Source organism: Echinops telfairi, unplaced genomic scaffold (assembly GCF_000313985.2).
Source record: "Echinops telfairi isolate 266 unplaced genomic scaffold, ASM31398v2 ScPeMD7_7475;HRSCAF=8513, whole genome shotgun sequence".
Lineage (NCBI taxonomy): Eukaryota > Metazoa > Chordata > Mammalia > Afrosoricida > Tenrecidae > Echinops > Echinops telfairi.
In genome coordinates, this window is record NW_022111379.1 from 10225492 (window position 1) to 10247814 (window position 22323).

General features: G+C 43.2%; 1 protein-coding gene across 1 annotated transcript in view; it reads right to left on the bottom strand.

Moving 5' to 3' along the window:
* The window catches only part of SIN3A (SIN3 transcription regulator family member A), a 63828-nt gene that overhangs the window by 24964 nt on the left and 16541 nt on the right, over nucleotides 1–22323 (bottom strand). Inside the window, exons 2-9 of the mRNA XM_004712048.2 lie at nucleotides 14098–14319; nucleotides 10603–10779; nucleotides 4686–4792; nucleotides 3736–4018; nucleotides 2346–2597; nucleotides 1696–1848; nucleotides 1398–1556; nucleotides 84–181 (exon numbers count right to left, since the gene is read on the bottom strand). Of these exons, the coding sequence (XP_004712105.1) occupies nucleotides 84–181; nucleotides 1398–1556; nucleotides 1696–1848; nucleotides 2346–2597; nucleotides 3736–4018; nucleotides 4686–4792; nucleotides 10603–10779; nucleotides 14098–14286 (1418 nt within the window). The 5' untranslated portion in view covers nucleotides 14287–14319. The remainder of the gene's footprint in view (nucleotides 1–83; nucleotides 182–1397; nucleotides 1557–1695; nucleotides 1849–2345; nucleotides 2598–3735; nucleotides 4019–4685; nucleotides 4793–10602; nucleotides 10780–14097; nucleotides 14320–22323) is intronic.

Genomic DNA, 22323 nt, shown 5'->3' on the forward strand with positions numbered 1-22323 from the left:
GAAACGAACAGACCAAGACTACCCTGCCAAGCAATCTACTTCAGGAAGAAATGCACATGTACCGTGAGCAGGAACGCCTTTACCTGTGGAACCTCAGGTGCCCTCGTAGGAGCCATAGCCTCTTACACTGACTGAGCAGAAAGGAGGTGGGGCATTGTAGGACCCCATCTAGTGTTTCCACCTGTGGGTAATCCAGTGTAGGTGAGACCAATTGACGAGTGCAACCTATGTGCTGGGCTGGTTTCTACTATGAAAGTGAATATATTTTATAAAAGAAAGTGAATATAAACTATTACCATGTCTAGTGTGATTTCAAAAGGAGAACCCATTACACAGACACTGAAAAAGCAGGGTCTTTCAGTAGTGCCTAATACATGTCAGTCTTTGTAAGCTTTCTGTGAGCAGATCATGTGTTTGCTGTAAGAATCAACATCAAAAGACAACTCACTAACAAGAGTTTAAAACCATCCACATTATAGCCCAATGGTCCTGGCCTTGGAGATTAAGATGACAGATGAGCTGGTAACACAACAAAGAATACTGGACAGAAGAGTCCTCTAGACCAAAGACAGGTCCCATAAGACCACAGATCATTTCTGAAAAATCATCAAAACCCATAAATCTTTCTGAACACAAGGCAAGAGAAGAGCACCAAATCAGAACAAGGAAAAGTTGGTTTATGTCTTAAAAACTCTCGCAACAAACAAAATAAAAAATGAGATGACAGCTAATAACAAAAAAGGAAATGCAGAGATAAACACTAAGAACTAAGAGGCACAGTCATCCAAGCCATAACTGGAAGTCTTGGGAGGCCTGAACAGCGAGGGTTAGGGGCTGGGCTGCTAAGCAAGGTCAGCAGTTTGAAACCCCCAGGTGTTGCTCAGGAGAGAGACGAGGTCTGCTACTCCCGAAGGGTTCCAACCCAAACCCAACCCACTGCCACTGAGTCCATGCCGACTCACAGGGACCCTATAGGACAGGGCAGGACTACCCTTCTGAGTTTCTGAAATCGTAACTGTCAATAAGAGTAGAAAGCCCTGGCTTCCTCCCACAAAGCAGCTATAGTGTTTTCGAACTGCTGACCTTGCAGGTCGCACCCCAACTCATAAGCACTATGCCACTAGGGCTCCACTCTGTAAAGGGTTAGCCTCAGAAACCCACAGGGGCAGTTCTACTGTCCTAGAGGGTGGTTATGAGTCGGAAACGATTCAATGGCAGTGAGAGTGGATTGGTTTGGGGGAACATTTGTTTACAAAGCCAGACACAAAGCTTGGCATTCAGTTTTTGTGAAGTACACAAACTCACCCAGGATACCCAGAACCCAACTGTCTGAATGCTTTGATTAAAAACATAATTGCATCCACAGGCCAAAATGAGCAAATGCTGCTAGTTTTCACCTTCACGGGAGGGGTTGTGCCTGTCCCAGAGTGCCGGCGGATCTGGCAGCCATTCTGGCTGGGCCTCTGTGGCTTGTTGTTCAGTTGGGGCTTCTTCACAGTGCCTCCATGGTCATTTCTCACGGAATCCACCTTCTCAGCAGTTGTTTTGCTTAAGAGCTGATCAAGACACGTGAAAGAAATTAATGCTCATATCAAAGCAAGTCATGTATGAAAAGTGCCTTCCTGGTTCCAGCTTCTTAAGACAAGAATAATCCTAAACAGTGTATTTTGTTAAAAAAAAAAAAAAAAGAATTACCACCGAGCTGTTGGCATCTGGTAGGAATTGTCCAAACTCTGACAGTAAATCTTCCTGATTTTTAAAGAGCCGCGCCACTTGGGCATACACTTCCTGCTCTGTCAGCGCAGGGGTGTAGTTCCCCCCAGCTTCCTTGGCGTTTCGCTGCTCTTTCTGAATAAAAAAATGACAAGTGAGAAGAGATCAGAGCGCTACTATTTTGAATGACTCACTTTGCACACTTTCTGGGATATCTAATAGTTGTTTTGTATGCTACCAGACTTCACCTGTTTTGACTGAGAAAGGAGAAGATGGTGGCTGACAATTCCTTTAAAAGTAGGATAGTAACTGTCAATGCCCAGGGACAACTGCCATGTGATAAAACACAAGGCGTTAAGAGAAATTCTTCCTTTTACTGTAGATTAACTGCACAAAGCAAATTGTCCCTCTGGCTTTCCAGATAAACAGCTCTCCCTTCACAGGGCTGCGTGCTGCAGGCATATCATCAGGCAAAGACAATGGACTTTACACACCCCCACTGTACTCTCCAGCTGACTAACTTCAGTAAGGATAGTGAGCATCAACAATTGTTACTCAGTTTCTCCTCAAGCCAATGCCCTGAGAGCGAGGGTGACCTGCCGAAGGCAGACGAAAAGGGCAAAGTCACTTACTTGATACGTGTGCAAAATCTCCAGAAACGCTTTGTAGATGTCGGGCTGGCCCTGGAACCTATTCTTGATCTTATTAACATAGTTGATGGCGTGATTAAACTCCACAGGCTGATTGTTCTGCAAGGATGGGGCTGTTCCCAATGAGATTGTCACTGGTGTGTGAGGCTGGACTGGCGGGGAACGTGGTGATGCATATGGTGGAAGTGGGGGAGTCTGCTGATTGGCTGGATTATGTGCTTGTAGTTGAGAAGGCTAAAACAAACAAAAGCATCATCAGGAACACAGGTAAGAAACAACACACCTGGCTAACTTATAGTCTTTACGACTTGGCCAAGTCATTTTAACTCCATTTAAATAAACCGTACTGGGAGTAAGGTGTGAAGGGCTCCCGCATCCCATGACAATAATTCCATTTCAAAATATAACCTTAAAAAAAAAAAACCTTAAAGCTAGATATATTTCCAATTATAGGAAATACTTTTAATATGTAATTTTTTAAAAAGCCCCTTAGTTCACCAAATACAAATAGATAAGAGCACATTTTACAGGGATCTTCAATGTCAGAAAAGATAGCACCTCAATTTTGGCTTAATTCCCCATAAAAAGTCGTTGATATCATTGCTACCCTAGTAGGACTTGCTTAGATGTGAAATGTTCTTTCTTTGCACTGTCCTGAGTGATCACCACATGTGGCTACTGCAAATGCAAGAAGAGCTGAATAGATTTTAATTAAATGAATAGCCCTAAGTTAAGTGGCTGGTGGCTACCTTACTGAGACAGTGCAGTTCTGAGCCAAGAACATGTCACCACCATGTGCTCCTGCTCATCTTCATCTGATCCAGTCAGGTCAAGAGAGTACAAGTGTTGTAAGATAATGACCAGGTGGGGAAGTACTCTAATTTAACCATGATAAAATGGTCATTTCTGCCTATACTGTCAAAGTCACAAAGTCACCAACTCTTTGGAAACTCATGGACTCAATCAGCAGCAATTAGGGGCAAAGGAGTTCTTAAAGAACTCCTTTGTTGTTTTGAAATTGTGTTGATTTGAAATCGCGGTAGAGCAATTCTCACTCATGGATTTTGACTCCCCTCAGTGCTGAGCAGAATGGTGCTCCATAGGGTTTTCATGGCTGGGACTTCTCCAAAGCAAACCACCAGGCCTGTCTTTGCCACAAGCCCCTCCGCTAGTAGTGATGTGTACCACCCAAAAACACCATAGCTGTAACAGATATCTAAATATTGGGTGTGTGACTGTGAACTACTTTAGTTTGTTGACAACTTCACACTTTCTTTGATGAAATCATCTAAGTATTATATAATGGGGACACATCAATGAAGTGCTTTCTAATGCTGAAATTCACATCATGGAAAACATTCTTGGTGCTCACCTTGCTAACTTTGGCAGGTGGAGGCTGAGGAGCAGGCTGGGCAGGAGCTGGGGTTGACTGTGCTGAAGGCTGGGACGGATGTTGGGGTGGTGGTTGAGGCTGAGGCTGTATGCCATGGGTGGGAATCTGATGAACCTGACCAGGAGTTGTGACATTCACCATGTCATTGGTTTGCACCTCAATTTTGTAGCCAGGGGGCAAAAAGGTATTGAAGCCCATGATCAGGTCTGGGTGGCCTTTGAACAGCTGGGACACCCGACTAATCACTCCTGGAGTGTCAATGCTGATTTTAAAAAGGAAAAAAAAAAAAAAAAGACATTCAGAAGAAAAATGACACACATTCTACTGGGCTTTCTAAACAAAATAATAGATAAAACAACTTGCATAATTAACAATTAACAACACATAAAATACTCTTTAAAATTCTAAGTTAGTTTCAAATGTACATTTAAAGAGGTTTGTTTACAATTAAAAACTGAATATACATTTATGGTAATAGTTATCAAACAAATATCGAGACAGTAAATCTAAGCAAAGTAAATTTGCTTGTACTTCAGCAAAACCAAGCTTTGGTGCATGGTGTGACGCCTTCACTGCTTGCATGAGCTGCTCCCTTGCAGGTGTCAGAACACCAATGTCTCTTTCTTTTTAAATTTTTTTTCCAGTGTCTCCTAAACCAATGAAAACGTGAAACCGCCGACACCATTAGCAATGCGACTTCCACAACGGAGAGGATACGCAAAGCAAGTTACCAACAGGAAGAAAACCAAGGTCTACTTTCTGTCATTTCAATCAATAAAGAAACAGAAACCAAAGACATGGCCGTGAAAAGTAAATCCACCACAGCGGGGCATCCTTTATCTTCTAGCAGAGGAAAACGAGCTATATTCCTCCCCCTACAATGAACACTGCAAGCACAAAACTTGAAGATCACCATGTATGTCATTTACCTCTGAGATTTAAATTCCTTCATGATGTCAAGGAAGTCATTGTAGACCTGAGGCTGACTACCAAACTGCAGCTTCACCTGGTCAAGATAGGAGAGCGCATCCTCCACCTGATGAGACAGGGAGAAGTGTCCATTATACAGAGAAAATAAGCCAAGAATCACTACAGCTAAATCAGGTACATAAAAATAAAACAATCTCTTATGTAAATGAAACAAATGTCTACAAAATTGTGCACGGAGATAGTGACAAAGTAGCTACAGTCCTAGCTCCATAGAAGTTTGTTCACATCTTGTCAGGAATCACAATAGAGCGGCGATGTACTAGACAGCAATGTCAGTAGGTAAAGAGTGGGCAACTGTTGAGTGTAGGGAAGGGATGGCTTCCCTAGGAGAGGGTCTAACCTGAGCTCTACGGATGAGTACAGGTCAGCCAATGTGAAGCCCCGTGAAGAGTCAGAGGAAACAGCATGGTAAAACGCCACAAGGGGCCTTTGGAAAATGGAAGTCAGCTGACTCAGCGAGGATTCAGCAGACACAGGTCACAGGGCAGAGTAAAAGGCTCCATTGAGTCTCCACAGGTATACCTGATGGAAGCTAACTGTCACACCTGTCTCCTATAGGCTGGCCAGTGGGCGTGAAGCACCGGTTGTCAGCCAAGCGCTAAACTACTGTCCTAGCAGGACTTCCCAAACTGAAGAAGTACTGGGGTCAATGTATAAGTCATTCCACTTTGCCAAGAGTCCTTTACACTGGCTACTGAAGTTTTTGATTTGTTTTGCTTTAAATACAACTCCAGCTATCATTTATCATGTGGTCACATACTTAAAAGTTTGATGTTATCTGATATGAGTCCTACTTTCATGATACACGAGAGGCCTGGAGCTGCTGCTGGGTGTGTGTTGGACTACTAACCACAAGGTCAGCGGATCAAACTCTCCAGATGATCCTTGAAATAAAGACGACAGTCTCTGTTCCCATAAAGATTTATGGCCTCACAAAATCTCTATTGGATTGTTGTCAGTCCAAATTCATTCCATGGCAGTTGTTTTCTGTGTGTGTGGTTTTATGCCACATAAATGTGTTTAAATGTTATGTCCAGAGCTGCCCTACGTCCCTCAAGGCAATAGTTACATGAAGAGTATTTCATTGTTGCTATAACACAAATGGTACACGGGGATACCTGACAATAACTGGAATCCCCCCCACCCCACCCCACCCCAATCTATGTATTTAAATTTTTTTACAAAACAACCTTACCACCTTCAAAGTACTCTCCATTATACTTATACATTGGTCAAATCTGCGATTCTATTCTTGGAAACATTTTTTTCACCTCTTCAACATTGTCAAATTGCTGTCCTTTCATTTCCCCCCTTCATTCAAGGAAACAAAAAGAAGTCCCACAAGTGAGGTGAGGTGAGTAAGGTGCATGGGGCAAGAGAGGCATGCTGTTTTTTGCTAAAAAAACTGGCTTACTGAGATGGCTGTATGAGCAGGTGCATCATCATGATAGCAAAACCAGTCTTGCGTCTGCCACAAATCAGGCCATTTTTGTCGCACACTGTTAACGCAATCTTTTCAGAATCTCTAAAGAGAAAGCTTGATCAACAGCCTGACCTTGTGCAACGAACACCAAATATACTATGAACTGACATTTTCATCCGTTTGGGAAGTTGGTGGACATCCAGAACGAGGTTTGTTATCAATCAACAGTTAGCCTTTTTTGCAACAAGAAAACCACTGGTACACTTGAGCTTTTCCCACAGTGCTGTGCTTGTAAGTTGTGTTCAACATCACAACAGTTTCTGTGGCATTTTCCCCAAGCAGGAAATAAAATTTCAGTCACACACTGCTCTGATTAATCAGCCATCACACACACAAAAAAAGAATGGGGGGTCAAGTGAAACTTTTACAAAAAATTCACTGTGACCAGAGAGCACCTTCCCAGGTGACGGCCACTAGGTGCACTAACTCAAAGCAAATTACTCGATGTTCGCTTCAAAGGAAAAATGCATACTAAGAAAGCTCTGCTCTGCCCAGTACAATTCTGCTATTACCTCATATACTTGCTCTATACCCACTCCCCTTTGGTGGTTGATTTTTCTATACTTTAGAAATCAAATGGCCATTTCTACTGGACATTTTCATTAATGACCAAGTTGAGGGCACAGAAAGCACACGAAATTTGGAGCAGGAACAAAGGCAACAGGGATATTTAAGAAAAGTACCAACAATCACATGAGCAAGGGGGGGAAATCAATAGACATGATATATTGTAATATCATTACTATATCAAGCAAAAAAAAAGTTTAGAAGCCTGAAGGAGAGAAGTATATGTGATATGAGATGGCTTCAAACAGTTCCTGAAAAATGTAGTTAAAAGATGAATGGCATTTCTCTTAACTTTTTGAAGCTCCCCTGATATGTGTATGTTTAGAAGAAAAAGGAATTTGAAGGTCACAGTGAACCATCGTTTAAAATTTAGTTATAAATTAACACTACCTTTTAAAGAAAGCAAAAAAAAAGTATGATCCCATTATAAATGAGAAACCATCCAGGACGGATGAGCCCTATAGGACCAGTGGTGTGAGTGGCAAAACAGGGAGAGTAAAGGGAGAATGGGTAGGAAAGAGGGAACCGATTACATGGAACTGTGTGTGACCTCCTCCCTGGGGGACAGACAACCGAAAAGTGGATGAAGGTAGAAGTCGGACAGGGCAAGATATGACAAAATACCCATTTATAAACTATCAAGGGCTCATGCGGGAGCGGGGAGAGGGGAGGGAGGGGAAAAATGAGGACCTAATGTCGTGGGTTTAAATGGAGAGAAAATGTTTTCAGAAACGATGTACAAATGCGCTTTACACAATTGATGTGTGGATGGATTGGGATAACAGTTGTATGAGCCCCTAATAAAATGTTAAAAAAGAAAAAAAATAAAATAAAATAAATGAGAAACCACTTAAAAATCATGAGCAAATTCTTCCATTGCCTAAAGTATAACTCTCTATAAAAGCATGCATAGAATCCAAGAACAACTTAACAACAACAACAAAAAACAACACCCCAAGCCTTAGAAGTAGCTATTGAATAGCTGCAGACATAAGAGGAGCACCTAAGGAGAATCTTAGACTTCGCTGCTGAATTTTCCTGGATCACGTTAATAGGATCATTCCAGATCTTGTTTGGAAGACCAACACAAACAACTATGAAGAGAACTTGCTAAATATGTGCCAAATATTTATGGTGCTGGCATTCAACAAATAAAATCACACCAAGCATCCCTCAAATCATTCAAATTTTCCTTGTCACCAATCTGCCAAAGACAAAAGGAAAGTAGGGACAATTTGATGCTTAAAATAACCTAAGCATTCTCATGGAATACATCCTTATTATAGCGTATAGTAAATTGTTTAATGAAGTCGATGCAAATGCTTATAAGGCATCTTGACTGATCCAAATAGGGCAGGCAATGTGGGACTACTGAACTAAACTTCATGGCAGCACAAGAAAGCATTTTACCTCTCCTCAGTAGAAAGCAAACACAAGTGCTTATAACTGCAAGAACAAAACCAGAAACCCAAGCTCTGCTGTGATTCACACTCTAACCTCGACTCTAAAGCCATTCTTGCTTCTTTGCCAGTCTCTATAAAACAAAGTCCAATCTGTATATTTATACCCAGGACTCCTGTGAGGAAACTAAGTCAAGAACGTGTTGTGCTTTGATAAGGGCACTTAAAAAAGGCTCCAAGAATAGATTTCTGCTAGCTTTAATAGCACATTTAAAAAACTTTGTGCAACAATAAAGCATTAACTATCGAATACAGTATTACTATGGAATTAATCAGTTAAAGCAAAACTTTAATAAATAGTTTCAGGGCTTGGTAAAGTGCTAAGTCTAAACAGCAATAAATTTGGGCACACAGCCATCACTCTACAGAGTATTAACATTTGAAAGAATGTATCAGCAGATGCACATCAGCCTGTGTGATCACAAGGTGTCGAAGGGATCAGTTACCAGGCATCAAAGAACAAAAAATTATATCACTGTGTGCTTACCTCCTCAGTACAATCACTGAAGACAAAAGGGTGCATAAGCAAATGTGGTGAAGAAAGCGGATGGTGCCTGGCTATCAAAAGATAGAGCGTCTGGGGTCTTAAAAGGCTTAAGGTAAACAAGCGGCCATTTAGCTCAGAAGCAACAAAGCCCACATGGAAGAAACACACCAGCCTGTGCGATCATGAGGTGTCGAAGGGATGAGGTATCAGGCATCAAAGAACAAAAAAATCATATCAATGTAGGCAATCATATGGAAGGGTCCCGGGGAGGAGATGAGTCAGCCACGGTGCAGTGTAGCAACGAAACATACAACTTTCCTCTAGTTCCTAAATACTTCCTCCCCACCTACTATCATGATCCCAATTCTACCTTAGAAATCTGGCTAGACCAGAGGATGTACACTAGTACAGATAGGAACTGGAAACCCAGGGAATCCAGGGCGGATGAGCCCTTCAGGACCAGGGGTGAGAGTGGTGATAACGGGAGGGTGGAGAGAGGGTGGGGTCGAAAGGGGGAACCAATCACAAAGATCTACGTATAACCTCCACCCTGGGGGATAGACAACAGTAAAGTGGGTGAAGGGAGACGCCGGACAGTATAAGATATGACAAAATAATAATTTATTATCAAGGGTTCACGAGGGAGGGGAGAGCGGGGAGGGAGGGGGAAAATGAGGAGCTGATGCCAAGGGCTTAAGTGGAGAGCAAATGTTTTGAGAATGATGAGGGCAATGAACGTACAAATGTGCTTTACACAACTGATGTATGTATGGATTGTGATGAGTTGTATGAACCCCCAATAAAATGATTTAAAAAAAAAGAATGCATCAGCAGAGGTCACACAAGGTGTCCGGAAAACGACCTAGCCATTTTTTAAGGCTGAAATCATTTGTACCCTCTTTAAAGATCTTGCTTGAGCTAATGGAGAGAACAGGTTTATAAACTTATAGAGTTTGGTATGCGACATTGTTCATGAAGCTTTCTAACTTCCTCAGGCCAATATGACATCAGTTCCTGAGAACTGAAACCAGTGCTTCAGAGGCTGGGGTCATTTGCTACACACGAAGCACCCTTCAAGAGGACATCATGCTTTCCTACCTCCAAGCAACCCAGGATAGAATCAGACTAATGTGCCCAAATTAAGAGCTAACATCTGATCTCTTTCTAGTGCAGACATTTGTATTTCACATACTCAACTCCACATTTTATAGAAATGTAAAATTAGCAAAACTGAACTCTGGAGCACTTGCTGCAACTCTCACACATTCTGAAAAGTATCGCTCAAGCAAGCAGCAGAGCAACAAGGTTAGCTGGGAACACAAGCTTCACTTCTCCAGACACCTCAGGAATTTCAAAGCCTGGAGCAGCCCCAGCACACACTCAGCAGAACAGATGAAAGCACTGCACTTCATTCACAATGAGGTTCCCCAACTTTCAACAAAGAATATGTCTTACTAAGAGTGGACCTGAAGATGTCAGTCGATTCAGCAAGTGATGAACAAGAATAAAGAGATCACACTGTAAGACATTGCCGGGGAGTAAGATGTAATTACTGTTCTGGCCCACCGCCCATCACATGTATGCTCAATAAACCTTATGCTAAAAACTAAAGAGTTTAAAAGAAGGCATCCGTGTTAATGGACTTTAAGATTTAGTTTCTAGGAAAATAGCTCCTCCCTTCTGATAATTTGAGTACTTTGCAGTCAATACATTGTGCACACATTTCTAGACTCAGGTCCCAGTATTCGTCTATGATCACACACCGGCACTAAGATGAGATGTTAAAAGCTGTCAAACCACCACAATGTTTCCAACTCAGATAAAAACAAAAAGACAGGAAAAAAGGAGCTGAAGAACACCTTGAGCCTTTGAAACTGTTGCTGTCCCTGCACGGGTGCCACTGGTGGGGTGGGGTGCGTGTGGCTCTGGACCACCTGGCCCCCATGGGGCTGTACCGCTGAGGGGTGATGATGGCTGCTGTGAACCGCTGCAATGGCTGGCCCATGACCGCTGGAGCTCTGTGGTACAGCAGAAACCTAGGAAGACAAAACACAGACAGGAAATGTTATGGTTTATACAGCCCCCCCCCCCCAAAGGTGTCATAGAAAGATAATTAGACAAAGTGCAAAAAAGTACCCACAAAGAGGATGATGAAATAAATGGTAGCCCAGTCACATAATAGGATTCTCTTCAGCTATTAAAAATCACTTAGATCAGACCTTCTTGCATTGTGAAGAACCAGTGTCTCCTTACTTGTAAAGCCTTCTTGAAAGATTGGATAGAGACGCATAGATGGCGCACTGGATTTAGGTGACTGGGGAGGAACCACTCAGAAAAGGGTGAGAATGGTTGCACGACTGCAAGAACGTAAGCAGTGCCACTGAACGACAGACACGGGTGCAGAATTAGTACAGGCTGTGCTGCAACAACAAAGTAAATGTGATTTTAAAACCCTGACACGCCACGGGCCAATAAAAAGTGGAATTCAGATACACAAGCCACATAACTATGATTCCGCGGATATGGAAGAGTCTAGACTAGGGAAATCTAGAAAGATAAAGGTCAGTGGTTGCTTAGGGCATGAGAGTAGAGGCTTGCGGGGCTTATGGATAGAGGGTTTCTTCTTGAAGTGATGAAAGCATTCTAAAAGTGCCTGTGATGATGATAGCATATCTGTGAATATACTAAAAACATTTTAAAATTATATACTTTGAATGTGTGGATTTAAATGGCATATGAAGAACATCTCAGAAAAAAAAGAAAAAAAAAGAAGAACATCTCAATAAAGCTGTTTTAAAAGTGGAGAAAAAGACAAACCCATAATTTTTATAGCTTGATTTGATGCAACTGTTGTCAGTACCTAAACGCTCAATTTCTCCCTTAGCTCATCAGACTAACAAAGTATACACACCAGCCCCTCAAGAGACAGACATAGATGACTCTCTTTTGCCATGACCGAACTTTTAAATAAGGAGACTATTTAACACCAAACCTTCCTCTCTCGAGGTAAAGAGGTACCACAACTTGATGAATAAAGTTTCTTCAAATTTCCATACATTTACAAAGATTGCCCTGACAGAAAATACCGAATCATAAAGTCACAGAAACAAGACTCAAAAGAAGTCAAAGAAAAACTATTTAGTTCCAAAAGCTCTACCCTCCGTCAAACAAGGGTTGTTAGTTTTGAGCTGCTATATTCTAACGTGTGTGCTGAACAGGTTTTTATAAGACGTCACTGGAATCTGTCAATACTGGGGATGGCTGGTTTTGTGTGGGCAATTACAGATTTGACAACCCCAGAGGGCAGGGAACAGTTGTGATAATAAAAACGATCACCAAGGGCAAACAAGCAGCCTTGCTTTGTCCTAAGTCCTTAAAGTCCAGACTAGCTCAGTTCTGATATGAGACCCCAGCCCCATATAGTAAAACATATGATTTCATAGGGGACTCCTCGAGAAGAGTGATACAGAATAAATACTGCCAAACTGCTCTCAAGAAAGATTACACCAAGTTATATTCCTAGCATCAACCATACTTTGTAAAAGCCACTACCAAGTTAACTGAAGATCTCCCCCAGGCTCATTGTTTAATTTAAAAAAAGATATTGCTAGAACCTATGCCTCTAAGGAGGCTTAGTGGGTTACATGTTAAGCAGCTAGCCACAAGATCAGCAGTTTGAAACCACCAGCTGCTCCATAGGAGAAAGAGTTATGCAATTTGATCCCAACAGCCTATCCACAGGAGGAAGAGGTGGTCTGCTTCCATTAGGATTATAGCCTTGGAGGGGGAATGGGGGGGAACAGGGGAGAAATGAACAGTTGAGACCAAGGGCTCAAATAGAAAGAACATGTCTTGGAAATGATGGTAGAAACATATGTACAGATATGCTGGATACAATTGATGTATGGAATGGTATAAGAGCCCCCAATAAAGTGATATTTAAAAAAAAGACTACAGCCTTGGAAGCCCTATGGACAGTCCTTCTCCTGTAGTCATTATGCACTGCACTGGAACAGACAGCAACAGGACGGGGTGGTGGGGGTGGGATAGGGGAGGTGGGTGTCTATATTATGAAGGGGCTTCAAAAAGTTCACCAAAAACCTCCATTTTTTCCTCAAACACCCCCCCAAATATATAGGCCTTAACCCACCCACCCCCATGGTCATCGATTACTTCCATCCTGTGCAGCAAGCCGGGGGGTAGGATGGAAGCCCTGAACATGTTCTCCATGAAGCAAACAGGACAGCCAGAACCCATGAGGTGTTGGCATGCATAGACAGCCTGAGCTGTCTTTTGTTGTGATAAATGTGTCTTTGTCTCTCAGCCTTTACCAATTCAGCTCTTTGCAGATGTATAACCTATTAACACTTAGAACCTTCTGCTGTGCAGCCCTATCCCTGAATGATGTGATTTTTCCATCACCACGAACCAAAACTCGGTGCTCCGCAAACAATTACAAAAGGACAATTAACAAATGCCTTCCAGTTGCACACAACAAACTGAGCAGGATATGGGACAGCAAGAGTAACTTATGATGGTGATGGGACTATCACTAGTATAAGTTTGGCAACAAACTGGCATTGCCTACCCATCCAAGTTGAAATGTTAGCACTCCGTGACCCAGCAAGCTCTCAGAGACTCTCAGAAACTCTTCCCCAGGTGCCCTCCAACCTGCTAACTGGTCTGCAACACGGGGCTGCTCCAGCATGTGAATCCCTGGGTCGAGGAACACTGCTTAACTGAGTTGTCCTTTGCGGACAAGGCTCCCGCACAGGAGCAGCACCGTGGCGTGCGTAAGGGACCTTCTCTTGCTGTAGAGGATCACGATGAGCAGCACCACACTAGAAGAATGCACCCCCATGTTCTCCGCAGCACCTCTAATCAGCAGGGCCAGAAACTGCCCAACTGTCCCTCAGCAGTGGGACGGATAAACATCGTCCTCTAATTTGTACCAGAGTGAAAATGACTCAACTACATCAACACTCAGTGAAACTCAATGAGTCAAAGAGCATATACAACATTTACATAGAAGTTCAACAAACTCATGCTAACTAAACAATATTGTTTCAAGAACAAACAAAAGTGACAGAAACTAAAAGAGACTAGAATGGCAGACGCCACGTTCCACTCAGCAGACCAGGAAGGGATGTATAGCACAGTTCTAAGGTTGTGGAGATAGTCCTCTTCCTCATTCTTAACCTGCACAGTGAGCTTCACAAGTGTACACTCTTACTACTTTTTGTACCTACTCCATTTTTAAAATGTCAAATTGAACACTTGATTTAAAAATGCTTAAAAAGCTTCACTGGGTGAAGTCACCAGTCCTCCTGTACCTGCTTGTGGCTGAAGTTTACCTGATAGCTGGGTGTCACCGAGTACTGAATGCCCGTGGCTGATTGCATGGTGTCAGACACGGCTTCATACACGGGAGGGGCAGGGGCGAGCACCCGGTGCTGGTGCGGAAAAGCCTCTGTGCTGCCAGGGATCCGCCGCTGCTGGGCCGCATACACCGGTGACTCCTGGTCATCCAAACGCCGCTTCATTCTGCGCTCATGCTCAGGGATGCAATACAAAACCTGCAGGAGCCAGAAACAATGGTATCCAAATCAATTTCCACTCCGGTATGGTGTATACAATTTAGGGTCAGTCACCCAAGTATAATAAGCTTGACTCCCAGACTGATTATCTACTTCTTAAATACAATTACTGGGTTGGTCAAGCATACACACACACACACACACACACACACAAGCATACACACGCGCGCGCGCCATAATTTGGGGGGGGGGAACACACTAAATTTAAGTAACAGTTCTAGCAGATTTGATACTGCAGAGTTAAAAAATAACATACACGATCTTTTTTCTTTAGTCTCTTGTTTCTCGCCCAATGCTACCCTTCCCAATATAAATACATATTCACATCCTCACAACATCATCGGAAGGCATTCTTCCTAACTCCTCCCAAAAGCTAGCCTGTGAATCTGGTATCCTTTTGCCCACAGGGAAATGGTGTGGTGGAACTAGCCAGGAGTAAGAGGACAAAGGCCCTAGACTTGACATCTAAGAAGCTGTGCACATTTCCATCAATTCCTCATCCCACCGGACTGTCCCTTTCCTCAAGTACAAAACAAGAAGGATGAAAAGAGATACTTCCTTAGGATTCTCCTCCCAGCATGCTTTGATACCAAGGAGGTTCCAGAATATCAGCCTGATGAGCCCTCCTCTCCAGAGGCCTTTCCTTTCTGAACGACATACAAGGGTCAACATCGCCGCAGACCGCGTAGACCTTTCCAATGCCACTTTCACTCACAAGCATGTTGCACCGTCAGTAAGAACGCTCCAGTTACCCAAGGACAAAAAGGAAGCAAATCCTCACCATTTCCCTGGTCACATGCACACAAATCTATTAACTAAGATTTCTTTATGGCAAGAAGATTAAAACATATATAGCGGGTGGGAGATCTAGCCAGCCGAGCCACCACATCACCTGAGGTAAAGCTTTTTAGTAAATGAAAAATAGCTTTCACCTAATTTCTGAGCCCACTCACCCTATTTTCTTCACTCCATGGAAGCACACAGACTCTGAAGGGGAAAATGTTCTCTAAGGACTCCCAAAGCAGACTGCCTTACCAGCTACCTCAACCTGCCTGCTGTCCTCAGCCTCAGCCTGGAACGTGGTGTCTCTGGTCTTTACCATCTCACAAACCTGAATCCATCAGACCCTGACACAGCAGCACAAATGGTTATTCTTTAAGTTGTTCATATTTTTTGCTGTTGTTCATTCTTAATATTTTGTAAAACTCACTGTAAGTTTGCTATCTTTACCGCCTTAACTTTAAATCCATGGGCTGTGTTCCTAAGTTTGTGGGTGAGGGAATGCTGAATTCAGTTCAGTGGAGTTGAAAACTCCGACGACAGCTGGCCAGTGGAAATCATTTGAAATGTCTCCATTAGTTATGTCTTGCTAAAGCTTTTCTAGTATGAAGTAGCCTACGTAGCTCAGTATTTTTAAGCTTCTCAAATACAGGAAGGATGTGGAAATAAATAGTTTTCTACGTTATTTGATACTTGAAGAGTCATCAGTCAACTGCCTGTGACATTCAACAATCAACCACCTATTTGGGGATGAAGAATTGAGTCTAAGATAGATGAAAAGTGGTGAAGATATTTTGTTTGCTACTTCTATGTACACCATGATTTGGCTTGAGTTCTGATGGTCTGAAACCTATAAGCTTAATACTCCAGATTAAACGGCAATCAAAAGCCAACTAAATAATCTATATATAGAAAACGAAGTTCCTATCAGAATAGCACAGCACAAGACCATGGGGAAAAACAAAGACATGAAGAGTACCTATCAGACCTGGCTTCTAGTTCTTAACTCTCAGCTGTCGCCTTGGTTTTGTTTCCCCACCTGCAAAACAAGATTGGTCTAGACTGCTGCTACTGGGGGCAGTGGAGTTGATTTGACTCAGCACAACTCCACGCGAGTGGGACAACGGCCCTGGCCCACACGGGTTCCCAGGCCATGACTGATAAATCACCACGTCTTTCTTTAGTGGAGCCACTACACTGGTGTGAACGACCGATTTTCTGGTTAGCATCTGAGTGCTTACTAGTCACTAGGGATACTTTAGACTACAAATGAGAGGGCAAATCCACGGCCACGGATTAGATTCTGACTTAGAGTTTCTACAGGACAGAGGAGAACTGCACCACAGGGTTTGAGCCTGTAACTCTTTACTAGAGCAGCCAGCTTCATCTTTTCCCTGCAGATGGCTAGTGGGTTAGCGGCCTAATGTTTAACCCATAGGACCACTGTGCCGCCTACCTCCTTTAGACTGACACGACGCCCAAATGCTGGTTTATGGACCAGTCTATAAGAAAACGAGGAAAAAATAGAAAAGCAGTATTTTCTCTAGGCAAGATGTTAAATACAATACTTTCCCTCCAACATCATGCCCCCTTTTTTCTGCTATTACTGTATATACTTGTGTATAAGCCGAGTTTTTCAGCACATTTTTAATGCAGTTTTTGTGGTAAAATTAGGTGCCTTGGCTGATATTTGGGTCGGCTTATCCTCGAGTATATATGGTATACAAAGTACTTAATTTCAGCTGTCTCATTTGCCTTTCAGACCTCATATCACTGAAGGTGTTTGTCTGGCATCTGGACTGTCTTTGAATCACCTTTTACTTCTTTAGCAATCACCACCTGTTTTACAATTCTGTGTACCTCAAGTTGATTGGGTCTTCTTATCAAAATGGAAGCACAGAGGGCATCCGACCTCTTCTAACTTCAGAGAAAGAGTCCAGATCAACAGCCCAAGGCTGCTTTCTAAGAAGCAGAGGTCAAGCCTCTCTCCAACATTTTTACCAACGCTGATACCAGTCATCCCTCCCATAGCACTCTACTCTGCTGGATTTGAAAATTCACTGCAATGGCTACAGAGAACTCAGGAGATAAAACTCATAATAATTACGGGTTTATTAGGGAAGTAACAGTTAAAACTGTGGATCAGGAACAACTCCAGACACAGTTCTTTATTCAGTACAGCTTTTCAGTAGTACCTACACGCAGGCTTCTCCCTGAGCCTTAGCCTCTCATTCTTTAGCCCAAGGCAGGCCGAGCCTCTGCTCTATTCAGGCAAGTTTACTTCCACCAATACATGCCCAGAGCCAGTAGCCTTGGCTAAAGATGCTCTGCTCTCCATTCTGCCAGTAACACTCCTGCCTGAAGGTGTTCCAGCCTTCTCATGCCATAATCCAGGAAGTCCAGGGAACCATTTCCCTGTTCTGATGCCTCCGTTGTTCTACTGCTGCTTCTGTCCATCTCCAGGCTCTGGGCTCTATAGAAAGATCTCGGTGGTGGTACCCCGATACACTCCACTCCCACCTAGCTCTTGGTCCATCCCTCTTTCTGCTGCTGGATGGCCATGTAGGAGGAAAACTGATCGATCTCATTAGGGTTCCATATCCCTAATTTTCGTGGTTCAATCCCCAAAGGGGTTCCACGCACCTTATTTGCATGTTGTTTTTAGGTGCCTCTGAATTGGGCCCAACTCAGTTACCCGATGTGTAACAGAATGAATCAGGTGGAGTCCTGCACCATTTTCACAATCACGGCTATGCTCGAGCCCACTGTTGAATGCTGTCTAAATGAAGGCCTTCCTTTCTCTCTTTCCCTGACCCTCAACTCTACACAGCATGTATCTCCTTCTCCAGGACTGGTCTTTCCTGACAACATATCCAAAAAGTAAGTGAGGAAGTCTTGCCATGCTTGCTTCTCCAAGAAGCATCTCAACTGTGCTTCTTCCAAGATGGGTGTCTATTCTTCTGGTAGCCTATAGAAAACATAATTCAAAAGCTAGTTTTCCTGACTCACCTCACTGCCCAGCTTTCACATGTATGTGAGGCAACTGAAAATCCCATGGCTTGAGTCAGAGACACTTCAGTCCTCAAGGAAACATGTTTTTTAATACTCTAAAGAGGTCTTGTAAGCATTTCTCCAACGAGATACATCATTTGATTTTCTGACTGCTGTTTCCATGCACACTGATTGTGGGCCATGTCAAGAAATCCTTGACAACTTCACTATTTTCTGTTAACCAAATTCCTTATGGGTTTGGTTGTGAAGATTTTTATTTTACGTTGAGGCTATAGTCTTTGATCTTTATCAGTAAGTGTTCATTCCTCTTTGCTTTTGGCATAGTCCCAATTAATCATTTGGTAGGAGTTACAAGACCATGGCTGGAAAGCCACAAAGGAGCCACCCATTGCACTGACTTATCATGTCGCTCCCTTGATTCAGGCCCTCATCACCCCTCACCCTAGATTGCTGTCAACATCCTCAGTCTCTTCACCCCTCCAATGAAACCTTTTAAAACTATCTGCTGAAATGTAAATGATTCCACTTTCAATCTACTACACTGGTTTTCCATCACTTCCTTACCGATGGGCAAAGAATTTAACTTACCAATTAATTCTTCCCATTCCCTATCCTACTACCCACATTTGCCAAATGTCTTGCTATGTTCCTAACCAAGTCACAAATTTTCAAGGTAGATGAGCAGATCTAACAAATTACACTCAAAAGCTATAAATGCAGAAGCGGAGAACAGCAATAGTTAACTCATTAATTAGAATATCTCAGTGACAAGCTCTTCTATACAATTTACAAATATTACTATAATCCTCACAGCAGCCCTACTAGGCAAGGTGCTGTAATAACCTGCTTTATAAAGGAGAAGCCCTGGTGGTAGTATGGTTACACGTTGTGCTGCGATCCACATGGTTCGCCGTTTGAAACCATCAGCAGCTCTTCGGGAGACAGACTGGGCTTTCTACTCTGGTAAACAGTTAGTCTTGAAAACCCACAGCGGTCACTATAAATCAGCATTGACTCAATGGAGCGAGTTTGGTTATAAAGGAGAAATAGAGATTGAGTAAACTGCTCAAGTTTACATAGGTAATCAGGCAAACTGGGATGAGTCTACAAATTTTGACACTACACCACAGCTTCCTAAACTTATTTCGCCTACTGAACTCCCTTTCAGGGGAAAAAAATAAACCACTTACTGTCTGTCCACCCCCGCTCTCCCTGGGGGGGCGGGGCAATTAAAACTTTTGTACTGTCAACCATTATCCAGAATACAATGTTAGGTGTCTGAATTTGCAGCCCCTTGGATCATTCCAGCGCTCTACAGGGGTCGGTTTCTCTCATTTTGGAAAACACTGCTCTGGAGCCTCCAAAAATTCAAAATCAAGCTCTTTGCTACCAAGTCGATCAATGCGACTGCCTGTCCGCAACCATTTCACAATCAGAGGAGAGGAGGGAAAATCTCATTACTTAAGACACATATAGCCCTTTCTGGCGCTGAGCTGACAACCGCCCGGTGGTCATGCCTCTCACAGAGGATCGCCTTCATCCCTCTCCGAAGAGAAGAGGAAACACAGGAAGAAGCACCTGGTGCAGAGCCCCGATTCCTACTTCATGGATGTCAAATGCCCAGGCTGCTATAACATCACCAGTCTTCAGTCATGCACAAACAGACCTTTTGTGTGTTGGCTGCTCTACTGTCGTCTGTCAGCTTACAGGAGGAAAAGCAAGGCTCACAGAAGGATGTTCCTTCAGGCGGAAGCAGCACTAAAAGACCCTAAATCGAGATGAGTGGAAAGTCATTCTAATAAACCCATTTTGGATTAAAAAAAAAAAGACACATATATTGAGCAACTTTAGTTTGCTTTAATATCTCCATACTTAGCTTATTCATCCTTTCTTCAACCTCAATCTAAAAATCCTGAAATGCTTTGGCAGCATTCATAAGCAAAATGTTCAGTGAATTAGTATGAAGGTGGTAGATGATTCTAGCTCTTGCTTTCTAAAAGCTTAAAAGCTATATGGGAAGATCCAACAAAGCCTCATTAGTGTCAAAGAAATGCAAGTGAATGAGATTCACCCCAGAATAACTCATAAAAACGAAGACAATCGTGATATTCAGTGTAAGTGTGAGTATTGGGAAACAACAATGGTGGAAGGTTAAATTGATAGAGCCTATTTGGTTTGCAATCATCTGTTAATGTTTTTTATCAATTAAAATGTAAGTATGCATATGTAGCAATTCCACTGCAAGAGACCTAACCTATTATACCTGCTAAGTATATTATGGCAGCTAAGTACAAAAGCGTTGTAAGTATCAGCCAAAAGGAAGCCCGCTGGGGCAGTGCTCAACACCGGAAGGGGGTCAATTCAAATGTACCGGCTGCTCTGCAAGGAAAGATGAGGCATCTGCTCCTAGAGATGACAGCTTTGGAAACGCATCAGTGCAATTCTACTCTGTCCTACTGATGGATGGCTAAGGAACTCGAAACATCCTTATTATAGAGAACTATGTAGCAATCACAAAGGCTAGTAGTGCTCCTCAACTACACCAAATTAGTGCCCCAAGATAGGCTATTAAATGAACATAGTAAGCAACTGAATATACACAGTACATGTTTATATGTAAACACATATACAAAGTACTCTTAAGACTTACACATCTTTTCACTGTACATACAAGAGTTAAGTAAGCCAAGCATTACCACTAAGATTCCAGTTCCTACATGCATGGGCTTATTCCAAACTCCAAAAGGTCAAACTCATTGCCACTGACTCGATTCGGACTCAGAGCAACCTTGTACGATAGAGGAGAACTGCCCCTGTGGGTTTCTGAGACAGGAAATCTTTACAGGAATCAAAAGCCTTGTCTTTCTCCTGTGGAGTGGCTGGTGGTTTTGAACTGTTGAGCGTTCCATTAACATCCCAACTTGTAACCACCATGCTACCAAGGCTCCATTTATTCTAAACAAAATGCATTTAAACATGTCTTCAATCAGTGAATGGCACCTGTCTTAGTCTCAGTAGGGTGCCTTATCAAAATAGTGGTTTCTGAGGGGGATCTGTTGGGCCAGTTAATTACAGCAGTTCAGAAGATTAGGGCAATTGTGTTTTAGAATTCCACAAATCGAGTTTCTCAAGGGGCACAGGGCAGACAGGGCATATTATGAAGTGTTCAAAAAAGCTGAAAATCACATTCATAAGAAAGGCCCTCCAAGGAATTACATCCCCATCCCCACCCTCAATTAGGGCAATGCATTCTTTGATGGTAGCAAGGGCTGTTCTAGAAAAATTTTGTTGGGAAATGTCACCCCATCCACCCTACATCATTCCTTTATTGGCTGTTCACACTTCTTTTTGCTCCTACAACTCAAAAAACACCCAAAGGAACAAGATTTGTGTCACTCAAGGATGCCAAGACTGCCATTTTGCACTAACCCACACAGGGGGAGGGTGTTGTGTCTCCACAGGGAAAGAGGAACAGACTTCAACATTGTCCTCAGGGCTTGGTGAGCCAGGATGTGCTTCACTCTTTTTATTTTTCCCCCTTCCCCCTCATTGGCTCCTGTGTGATCTGTTCAGACAAGTCCCTCTCCTTGAGCTGTAGCTTCAGTGCTGTCCTCTGAAGTGAATTCTTCTGAGGGCAGGGTGGTGCTGCCCACTTAGTTGGTAATGGGGCCGGCCCTTCAGGCCTCTCTATCTGTGTTCCCTGCTGCATGTCAGTGTGTTGCTCACCAAGCCCTGAGGACAATGTTTCTGCTCAGAGCAGCAATGTACAGAGATGACCACAGGGCCAGCCCCACCATGGGACACAGCATTCCTCACTGACCCACAGCACCATAGGGGACAACACCAGAGACACACGGGGGTAATTGTGCCCACCCTGAGCTCAGTACGCTGAAGCCAGCCACTAGGGACGTGCAGCGGGGCGGGGGCACAGAGCAATGAAGTCTCCAGGGCATGCCAGGGATAGATGTGGGGCCAGGGCAGGGCGCCCCATCAACAAATAGACCTTGAACTATTTATAGGGTTTTGTTGTTATCATAGCTATTGTTTATTTTCTATGGTTGCTTCGTTGTACTCCGTTTTGTGATGGTGCATATTGTCACTGCATGGCTACCTGGAAGGGATAGGGGGGGATAAACAAGCCGGAAGAGAGAATAACAGGATGACAGTTCCGAGGGGACATGGGAGAGGGGG